This window comes from Odontesthes bonariensis, chromosome 19 (genome assembly GCF_027942865.1).
Source record: "Odontesthes bonariensis isolate fOdoBon6 chromosome 19, fOdoBon6.hap1, whole genome shotgun sequence".
Classification (NCBI taxonomy): domain Eukaryota; kingdom Metazoa; phylum Chordata; class Actinopteri; order Atheriniformes; family Atherinopsidae; genus Odontesthes; species Odontesthes bonariensis.
In genome coordinates, this window is record NC_134524.1 from 14,806,666 (window position 1) to 14,817,941 (window position 11,276).

The following is an 11,276-nucleotide window of genomic DNA, read 5'->3' on the forward strand; positions in this document are numbered from 1 at the left end:
CAGGAATACATAGAGAGTTTGATGGAGAGAGAACAGCTGTCAGAAGAGATGAAAGTGAAAGACCCTCGATCTAAGGAGGAGATTGACCATGCCAAGAGTCTCTTCAACCTTTTACTGGTGAACACACACACATACACACACACACAGTTCACCAAAGCAAACAATGCAATCTATTATAGAATGCACTTTGTAGTCTTTTGCAGAGGAAGATGATCACACTGCTGATACCAGGATTTCAGGTGGGGAAGATGGCCTCATTTTCAGTGCCAGGCACCATAAAAACAGTGTCATGGGTCAGAAAACAATGGGGGAATCTATGTTTCATTTATTTATTTATTTATTTATTTATTTTAATTTGTCTTCAGTAGACGTAGCCAGTCTGTACAGCCGAGGTGTCGGAGCATCGGCCGATGTTACAGAAGATACAGACACAGAGGCCAGTGACAGTGTGGATAGATTACAATGGTATCTATGCTTACAAAAAGTAAAACGACAGCCAAATTTTAAACTTTATTAATATCCTTTTAATGTCCTCTCTCTTTGTCAGTTTCTCTGACGAAAAGGATTTGAAATGGACCAAAAGACTTGCAAAACACAGGTAAACAGAATAAATGCAGATGTCTTTCGTCTGCTGGTTTGAATAAACCTTTAGATTTGAATAGTTTCATCGGGTTAGAAAGTCAGTGGTTCAAAATAGCCTTTTTCAATGTTAAAGCATTGCATTGTTTAGACATCTGTGGACAGTTTCTGTAGGTTGGTTTTGTTTCTCTCTCCAGGAATCTACTTGATAATTTACCACAACTTCTAACAGAAAGGTGCAAGATTTAAAAGGAGGAAAGCAAAAGACTGTGGAGCCATCACTGTTAAAACTGCATTCAGTTTGACTCGCCGTCAACTCATCGGTGATGTTCTTTGCTTGTATTTATATTTCAGACAGAAGATCAGAGAAGAGACGACTTCCAGAGAGGCTCTGAAGAAGAAAACTGTTGTTCCTTATTTCCTTCTAGAGAACATTCCACTATACCAAGTACTATATGTTTTTTCTTAATATGCCATACAGTAAATTCATATGCCACTTTAGAAGTGTCAGATTAGTTGTAAGCTGCAGCATTGTTGCTTGTTTATCCAGAATCTGCAACGACACCAAATACCTGAAATGGGGCGTCTGTCCATGGATATCCAACTGATCCCCGAGTCAGACTGTGCTCAGGTTCTCGTGGAAGAGGCCCCACTCGAGAGCAGTAAGTCAAGCAAAACTTTCTATTTTAAGGCAACTGGAGAAAAGTAACAATCGATTTTACATTCAATGAAGGCAGGCTGCGTATTATAACACAACTGTGTTGTCACTACAGCTCCGCGACCCTTAAACCCAACTCCCTCCAAGTCAGAGAGGTAATAATGGAATTTTTCTATGATTGTTTAAGTGTTTCCTTTTGTTATGCACAGTATTGTGGTGAATTACCGGGAATCTCCATCTGTTATATTTTGCATTGTCTCACTAAATTTAAGGATGTGTTTGGTCTTTAGTCATGCAGCAGGAAGTGACGGGTTGCCTGAAAAGAGACCCACCAACCCCACACCACGGACTGCTGGTATGTTCCCCACCTTCCTCTGTTTTATTTTGTAGGAATCCCCCAATCAGTTCCCCGAAAACGTATTAAATTAAAAGACAGAAATAAATTCAAGCCTTTGTGTTTGTTTTAATAAGACTCATAGAGCCATAGAAAAGTTTAATCAGTCAGGGACTGCACTGAATGTTGCAGGGGGATTGTGAGGAGGATGTTAGGCAGTTATAAATGGATGTCTCTGTGTGTGCGATCCATGTCCAGGTGAGAGCAGTCTGATGGGTTCGTCGAGGAAATGCAAGCCAAGTGAGGTGGACGTGACTGGGAAGCCCAGACGGACTAAAGTCAGACTGCCGGCCTGCATCCTCGGCTCTAAACCCTACAGCATACCAAACCAGCATGTAAATGCACATTCATGCAGAATTAAGGAGTCTTTTTTAAATTAAGGAAATTTTCTAAATACAGTAAAACCTTGAAAAAGTAATCTGTTCATTGGTTTGAGCCTTTATATAACAGACACAAGTCTGAATAAATTATTCAGTGTTTACTTATCAACTTACTTTACTTATCAACACACACACACTGCAGCTATGAAGACACATTGTTTTAAGTTGTGCAGAACGAGGTGTGGCATTGTTCTGCTGAAACAATCCCCCCCGGTGTCCTGTATCAATGCTACTTCACATATGCAAGTCATTTATACCGTGAGCACTGATGCACGTAGATATCATTACAAATGCTGGCTTTAGCACGTTTTGTTGGAAACAGCCAGAATCGTCTCTCTCATCTTTGGTACATCAAACCTAAAGCTATATTGATCATGGCGGCATGATGGTTTGTCATGCAATGGCTCCTGAGGGCTCAAACAGGGATTAGATTCTTACCCAGGCTCTGAATCTTCCAAACATTATTCATTTTGGATGGTAAAAGACAATGTTGCCTCCAGTCATTGAAAAACATTTATCCTGGAAACTTAGAATGATTGGGCCTCATGCAAGAACCGTTCAAACGCACAGATTTGTTCTTAAATCGTGCGTACGAGTGATTTAAGATAATTTGCGCATTCACCAATCTTTTCGTATTATACGTTGTCTTTCAGGTACGAACAGAATTTACGAGTGATCCAGACCTGTCGTAGGAGTTTCGTAAAATAGTCCGCTGTTATTCAAATCAAGTTTGCTTGACTAATGGATTGTATATTTAATTACTTTTAAGAAAACATAAATAAATAAATACATTATACCCCATAATGACACTGACAATATTCTGTTTGACTTAAATTATGCACTAATTGAAGGTTCATTTGAATCTGTATAACAAGGTCAATGGGAAGTGTAACCTGCGGCTGACTATCGACTTTTGGATGCCTTAGCGCGTCAGGCTCTTGGAAGAGACGTCGATGTAGAGACAGACGAATGGCTGACATCGCGATTAAGATTGCCAAGGACTGTGCTGCTGCTAATATGCAGCTCGCTAGAGGCACAACTCCAGAGAGAACCACGCCGATCAAACCCAATTCCACCACACGTCCAGGTCCTCACCACCCTTGGATTTTTGGCCAATTGAACCTTTCAGAGGGAGATTGGAGACAGATCGGGTGTGTCCCAGTCCTCTGTGAGTCGTGCGCTCCCCTTGGTCATCAAAACTCTCATCAGTTTATCACCCATGGTACATCAAATTCCCACACACCGCTGTCCAACAAGTACAAATTAAGAGGGACTCTCATGCCGTGGCTGGACTGCCAATCATAATTGGAGCATGAGACACATCTTTTTTTTTTTTTTAATTTTTAACTTTTTATTTAAGAATTTTTTTTTTACATTACCACGAGACACATATACGCATCAAAGCACCCGTGCTGTCGTGGAGCGCACTGAGCTGAAGGCCAGGTGGGTGTGTCTCGATACAGCGGGGGGCAAACTGCTCTATAGCCCAGAGAAGGCATGCCAGATTTGCACAATATTGCCATGAACGAGGGTCTCCACCTGAACCAGCACAGGCAGACCAGAAGGTGTGGTGCCAGAAGACCCCCCTCATAGACCACCCCATCAAAGTTGCATGAGGCAACAACTGCATGTTGCAGTCATCGAGTCATCGAGCGCCTGGCCATGGCGAGACGTTTTTTTTTTTAAGCCGTTTTCATATCAAACCATTTATTTTTTATTTCTGTAACATTACGAACTACAGGTGACATGGAATAAACAGCATTCATAATTGCTTCCCATTTCTTCGCTTTAGCAGGTCCCGTAATTCCACTGCTGACACTGCTAAAAATGACAGATTTTCCTTTCTGGATCTCTGAAAGCAGAACTTCAGTCTCAGAGCCCCTAAAGTTGTTCTTTATGCGCCTTGATGCCATTCTCATGACTCAACATTCGACACTTCCTGGCACAGGAGCGAGGAAGCACAGCTCCTAATATGGTATTATTTTGGGCGTGGAGTATGCAAATCTACTATCTTCGTGCACGTGCACTTAGATACGCATGAGTGTGATTCATCATTTACGCAGGTCGTTTACACACTTTTTCCGAAGTTAAGAGCGTTTGTTGAATCTGACGTGGCGTGTTCGTACGAGACCTTCATACGAAAAAAGTAAGAGAAATGTAGAATAAAAATACGAAAATGTTCTTGCATGAACCCCTATGATGAGTAATATTTTTGGATACCGTGTTCCCTTGCCCGGACGCGGGTCACCGGGGCCCCCCCCTGGAGCCAGGCCCAGGGGTGGGGCCCGCCGGCGAGCGCCTGGTGGCCGGGTCTGTGCCCGTGGGGCTCGGTCGGGCACAGCCCGAAGAAACGGCACGGGTCCCCCTTCCTACGGGCTCACCACCCGTGGGAGGGGCCATGGGGGTCGGGTGCAGTGTGAGCTGGGCGGCAGCCGAAGGCGGGGACCTTGGCGGTCTGATCCTCGGCTACTGAAGCTGGCTCTTGGGACGTGGAACGTCACCTCTCTGCTGGGGAAGGAGCCTGAGCTGGTGCGCGAGGCTGAGCGGTTCCGGCTAGATATAGTCGGACTCACCTCGACACATGGCTTGGGCTCCGGAACCAGCCTCCTCGAGAGGGGGTGGACTCTCTTCCACTCTGGAGTTGCCCGCGGTGAGAGGCGTAGAGCAGGTGTGGGCATACTTATTGCCCCCCGGCTGTGCGCCTGTACATTGGGGTTCACCCCGGTAGACGAGAGGGTAGCCTCCCTCCGCCTTAGGGTGGGGGGACGGGTCCTGACTGTTGTTTGTGCTTATGCACCGAACGGCAGTTCAGAGTACCCACCCTTTTTGGAGTCCCTGGAGGAGGCACTGGAGAGTGCTCCTCCGGGAAACTCCCTCGTCCTGCTGGGAGACTTCAATGCTCACGTGGGCAATGACAGTGAGACCTGGAGGGGCGTGATTGGGAGGAACGCCCCCCCCGATCTGAATCAGAGTGGTGTTTTGTTGTTGGACTTCTGTGCTCGTCACGGATTGTCCATAACGAACACCATGTTCAGGCATAAGGGTGTCCATATGTGCACTTGGCACCAGGACACCCTAGGCCGCAGCTCGATGATCGACTTTGTGGTTGTATCGTCGGACTTGCGGCCGTATGTCCTGGACACTCGGGTGAAGAGAGGGGCGGAGCTGTCAACTGATCACCACCTGGTGGTGAGTTGGCTCCGCTGGTGGGGGAGGAAGCCGGTCAGACCTGGCAGGCCCAAACGTATTGTGAGGGTCTGTTGGGAACGGCTGGCGGAATCCCCTGTAAGGAGAAGTTTCAACTCCCACCTCCGGCAGAGCTTCAACCATGTCCCGAGGGAGGTGGGGGACATTGAGCCCGAATGGGCCATGTTCCGTGCCTCCATTGTTGAGGCGGCTGACCGGAGCTGTGGCCGTAAGGTGGTCGGTGCCTGTCGTGGCGGCAATCCCCGAACCCGCTGGTGGACACCAGTGGTGAGGGAAGCCGTCAAGCTGAAGAAGGAGTCCTATCGGGCCTTTTTGGCCAGTGGGACTCTGGAAGCAGCTGATGGGTACCGACAGGCCAAGCGGAACGCAGCCTCGGCGGTTGCTGAGGCAAAAACTCGGGCTTGGGAGGAGTTCGGGGAGGCCATGGAGAACGACTTCCGGACGGCCTCGAGGAGATTCTGGTCCGCCATCCGGCGGCTCAGGGGGGGGAAGCGGTGCACCGTCAACACCGTGTATGGTGAGGGCGGGGCTCTGCTGACTTCTACTAGGGACGTCGTGAGTCGGTGGGGGGAATACTTCGAGGGCCTCCTCAATCCTACCGACACGCCTTCCGATGAGGAAGCAGAGTTGGGGAGCTCGGACGTGGGACCTCCCATCTCTGGGGCTGAGGTCGCCGAGGTGGTCAAAAAACTCCTCGGTGGCAAGGCCCCGGGGGTGGATGAGGTCCGTCCTGAGTTCCTCAAGGCTCTGGATGTTGTGGGGCTGTCTTGGTTGACACGCCTCTGCAGCATCGCGTGGACATCGGGGGCAGTGCCTCTGGACTGGCAGATTGGGGTGGTGGTCCCCCTCTTTAAAAAGGGGGACCGGAGGGTGTGTTCCAACTATAGGGGGATCGCACTCCTCAGCCTCCCTGGTAAGGTCTATTCGGGGGTACTGGAGAGGAGGATCCGACGGATAGTCGAATCTCGGATTCAGGAGGTGCAGTGTGGTTTTCGTCCTGGCCGTGGAACAGTGGACCAGCTCTATACCCTCCGCAGGATCCTGGAGGGTGCATGGGAGTTCGCCCAACCGGTCTACATGTGTTTTGTGGACTTGGAGAAGGCGTTCGACCGTGTCCCTCGGGGACTCTTGTGGGGGGTGCTCCGGGAGTATGGAGTGCCGGACTCCTTGATATGGGCTGTTCGGTCTCTGTATGACCGGTGTCAGAGTTTGGTCCGCATTGCCGGCAGTAAGTCGGACATGTTTCCTGTGAGGGTTGGACTCCGTCAGAGCTGCCCTTTGTCACCGATTCTGTTCATAATTTTTATGGACAGAATTTCTAGGCGCAGCCAGGGCGTTGAGGGGGTCCGGTTTGGCGACCTCAGAATTGGGTCTCTGCTTTTTGCGGACGATTTGGTTCTGTTGGCGTCGTCAGGCCGTGACCTTCAGCTCTCACTGGAGCGGTTCGCAGCCGAGTGTGAAGCGGCTGGGATGAGAATCAGCACCTCCAAATCCGAGACCATGGTCCTCGGCCGGAAAAGGGTGGAATGCCCTCTCCGGGTCGGGAATGAGATCCTTCCCCAAGTGGAGGAGTTCAAGTATCTCGGGGTCTTGTTCACGAGTGAGGGACGAATGGAGCAGGAGATTGACAGACGGATCGGTGCGGCGTCTGCAGTGATGCAGGCTCTGCACCGGCCCGTCGTGGTGAAGAAGGAGCTGAGCCAGAAGGCGAAGCTCTCGATTTACCGGTCAATCTATGTTCCTATCCTCACCTATGGTCACGAGCTGTGGGTAGTGACCGAAAGAACGAGATCGCGAATACAAGCGGCCGAAATGAGTTTCCTCCGCAGGGTGTCTGGGCTCTCCCTTAGAGATAGGGTGAGAAGCTCGGTCATCCGGGAGGGGCTCGGAGTAGAACCGCTGCTCCTCCGCATCGAGAGGAGTCAGATGAGGTGGCTCGGGCATCTAGTGAGAATGCCTCCTGGACGCCTCCCCGGTGAGGTGTTCCGGGCCCGTCCCACTGGGAGGAGGCCCCGGGGAAGACCCAGGACACGTTGGAGAGACTATGTCTCTCGGCTGGCCTGGGAACGCCTCGGGGTCCCCCCAGAAGAGCTGGAGGAAGTGGCCGGGGACAGGGACGTCTGGGTCTCTTTGCTCAAGCTGCTGCCCCCGCGACCCGATCCCCGGACCAGCGGAAGATGATGGATGGATGGATGGATGGTTCTTGCATGAGGCACAATGTCTGATAGAAGTTGCCAGAGAAGTGGTGAGCCATGAGCCATCCTTGCTTTGGAGAGACAAAGCACTTGATGGATGCTTCTTTTATACCCAATCCTGACACCCTTACTCTGTCACTAATTAATTAATCGACTCGTTGAAAAATCTTCCAGTACGGGTACTTGTATATTCTATCAAATGCTCTCTTTCTATGCCCTCTTTCTCTCTTTTTATTGAGTCTGTTGCTGGCATCAAATTTGACATTTGTTTATATTTTCTAATTACAATAACAATTTGATCAGGGAATACACAGGGAAGAAGGTTCTTTGGACACATGTCTGTTACATAAAAGTTTTTAACAGACAGCAGATTAAGGTATTTATTGCATTTTTGAAAACTTCTTTGGTTTTCTGGAAGTGGGGTTTGCATAGACTTCCCTGACATAGATATGAAAATTAGTTTTTTTTTTTAACATGTTCTTTTATCTTTACAGCAATTCATCAAAGGAACATGCTTAAACTAGTAATAATGTGTATTTGTGCATAATTTTTATATGATCCATTTATAGAAAATATTTACATTACCTAAGTAACTGTGAATAATAAGAAATATCCTAAAGTGACATTAGAGAATATCAAAGGAAGTTGTACAGTAAGAGTATATAGAACTTTTGTTTTTCCCCTGAGCTGTTGGTATTTTTATCTTTTTGCCCTTGATATCCTGTTATCATAATTACGTCCCCCATTCCAGTTCCTGACAACGGAGGAGCCGGTGAGGAGGAAGTGTCGAACGATTTCTCTAACTGATCCCAGAACCATAGTGAGGGGCTTTCAGCTTCTCCCGTCGAGCGTTGACTTCGGTGTGCGACAGGAGGGCACCTCCTCGACCATTACCGTGATCATGAGGAACGTGGGTGTCGACACATGCAGGTAGAGCGCCGAACTACAGCTGGAAGGAGGAAAATGCTAAATCAAACACCCAATAATAAACAGGAGCTCAGATGCAGCTTCACAGATAGTTTCAAATGTCCAAAATGAGGAGGAATGTAGTTTGTGGGTTCCTTCAAGTCCAGAGGAAAGCTTTGACCTGTAACTGTTTGTGGTTTATTTCTATCTGTTGCTGCCAGGTTCCACTTGAAACAGCCTCCTCCTGCCACGGGCCTCCGTGTCATCTATAATCCTGGGCCTGTAAGTTTCCACCCGGATATTAAGTGCGTTTACATTTGTAGAAATTAAGATAACTTGTTGAAAATTTGCATCACGCCACAGATAACAAACTGTGTATTGTTGTGTCGCCTGTGGAGGTGGCGGCAGGTTTGCACGTTGACTTGCAGGTTCAGCTGTTTGCGACGTGTGCAGCCCAGGCAGAAGTTGAGCACATCTCCCAAGATATCACCATCCATACTGAGACAGACATCTTCTATCTGCCTGTCACTGCTAATATCCTTTGAACACTAAAAGGATCTCCAACAATCAGTTCTGTTTACATGAACCATATCAACTAGGAATATTTGTAGATGTGCAAAAATGTTATGAAATTCTGTTTTAACATCCAAATTTGTAAGAAATGATATTGTTCTGGTGACATTACTACATATTTAACAAGTCTTTGTAGAGGAAACTTACAGTGACATTGGTTCTTACATCATTTCACTCGTCCTTTCTGAGAGACTGTTTGACAAGGAGCTCACCGGAGCTCACCAAAAGAGAAGCTCCAAGGCCTTCCAACCTTAGTTGTTTTCAGGAAATCACACACAGATCAGCCAACACACTCCTGCTCAGTCGTCCGGTTAAAGCAGGTCAGTATCAGACGGTAAAAAAATTAAAATAATAATAACCTCAAATCTTTCAAGGTAAAGGTCAAAGGTCAGGTAAGAGTGTCAAATTAACTCAACCTGTTCTTCTTTGTTTATTTCAGGACATATTAATGACAACACAGACCAATCTTCTCTCACATTTAATTCCATTTATGTCTGATTCAAGTCTGGACTTTTTGGCTTTATATTAGCAATAAAATCTTTTATGAGAAAAGAAATAATTGTTACATTTTATTGGGCGTTTTTTTTTCTTCCTTGATTAAAAACCTGTTTCACTTGGCCGGGGGAAAAGTTGCAAAAACAGATTTTTCTACTCTGGTTTAGCGTCTGTGCTGATTAACGGTTTTCTCCTTGTACTTTTGACACGTATTTAACATCTTTCAACACGCAGAAATAAGGGGTCGAAATTTCAACCATTACATTACATTACCTTCCGTGTTGAGAGTATTATTCCAACAAGGACAGTGAAGCACTTCCCAAGTGTTAAGCCCCGGCTCACCTGGGACCTGAAAAATCTGCAGAACAGTTGGAAGAAGGCCTTCGAGGAGGGAGATGGAGTGTTGTCGAGGAGAGAAAAATGTCCAGGAGAGATGTGTGGTCAGGCAAGAAAAGGATTACAGACTTCAAGGAGAAATATGTACCTTGCACTCAGGTAAGGAAGCAGCTGGAGAGATGAGAACCAGAACAAGGCTTCAGAGCACCCAACCAGTCATTCAACCCAGCAGAGATGATGAAGGGCTACACAGTCTCTGTATATGAAGCGTCTCACACATGCAGACGCACACAGAGGAAGCTGCTCAACTCCATGTGCAGAAATCACCACCTTCAAGAAAGAGACACTTAAAGTTCAGACTCAGTGGGAAACAATGTAACAAAAAGTTATGGGTCGGACACTGAAAACACATTTTTTGAGACACTTTTCTGTAAAAATAACATACTCCAAGTTGATCACATTCAAGTTAAAAGGATTTCACTTGAGCTGGAAATAGTCAAGGAAAGAAGAAAGGACCCCACTGTTGGCTGCAGCTGCACCCTTGTGGGCCACTAGCTGGAGTTTTGATGGCGTACAATGATGGAGTCTCCATCAGAGGCGGTTACTGTGTCACGTTGATGTTAAGTTAGCTACTTTGCAGCGGGCGTCTGCGCTGACAAAAAGAAAGCACTATAAGCAGAATATTACCGATCAGCTGCACTCTCTCTTTGTGTTTATGTTGGTGCTACTGCACCACATTTATGAATAAAGCCATTAAGACAAAGCTGCATTTAATGAGCTCATTACATGTTCATATATTGAAGAAAAATGTCCGGGGGTGGATGGACTTCCTGGCGAGTTCTACATGTGATGAATGGGTGTTAGACTCCTCTTTTTCACATTAAAAACAACGTATTCCAGAGAAGAAATACTGCATGTATAACAATGAAACCAAGCTCCGATAACCCTTCTTCAGAGGATAAACAGTAAAAGATTTCACCAACTGGCTGAACTGGTCTGATCATACAGAGTATGATGCTCCTGTAGTAGAACATGAATTTATATTGACTTTGAATATACTTACACCTCCAGTCTGAGTATTAGAATGCTATAATAGGATAAGGATATAATAGAAGCACAGTCATACTATTTTGAAATACTACAATAAATGAAGAGATGAGGAAGTTGTCTAAATATCAATGCACAAGTTTACTAAACATAATAACAAAATATTACTTATTCAGTGGTGAAAAACGTCAGTGGGTGAGCTGACCCATCCATCGAATCATGGCAACCAGGGACTTTTATTTTCATACGACCATTAATTTTGGAATCCTTCATAATCTCTGCAAGACAGAAAAGGAGAAGCACTCAAGAAAAAGGGAAAGTTGCCCCATTTTCTTTCAAAACTGCCCAAGGCCAGCAAGAGGCCAAGTGCTGTGGCATACATTGAGGTGGTTCAAATTAAGAGTTTGATACGTTTGTTTTTCAAAACGAGGTCAATTATCTTTTAAAATTATCCACGAGCTTGTTTCAGATTGGTGAATTTACCTGTGGATGGCACAACTTAACCC

General features: G+C 46.4%; 1 protein-coding gene across 1 annotated transcript in view; it reads left to right on the top strand.

The window, feature by feature from the left end:
- spag17 (sperm associated antigen 17) overlaps positions 1-9,415 on the top strand; it is a 28,623-nt gene extending 19,208 nt beyond the window's left edge. Inside the window, exons 36-48 of the mRNA XM_075451605.1 lie at positions 4-117; positions 194-239; positions 366-465; positions 548-598; positions 934-1,027; positions 1,130-1,241; positions 1,353-1,392; positions 1,528-1,592; positions 1,830-1,966; positions 8,165-8,343; positions 8,541-8,601; positions 8,718-9,212; positions 9,332-9,415. Of these exons, the coding sequence (XP_075307720.1) occupies positions 4-117; positions 194-239; positions 366-465; positions 548-598; positions 934-1,027; positions 1,130-1,241; positions 1,353-1,392; positions 1,528-1,592; positions 1,830-1,966; positions 8,165-8,343; positions 8,541-8,601; positions 8,718-8,864 (1,146 nt within the window). The 3' untranslated portion in view covers positions 8,865-9,212; positions 9,332-9,415. The remainder of the gene's footprint in view (positions 1-3; positions 118-193; positions 240-365; positions 466-547; positions 599-933; positions 1,028-1,129; positions 1,242-1,352; positions 1,393-1,527; positions 1,593-1,829; positions 1,967-8,164; positions 8,344-8,540; positions 8,602-8,717; positions 9,213-9,331) is intronic.
- The last annotated feature ends 1,861 nt before the right edge of the window (positions 9,416-11,276 follow it).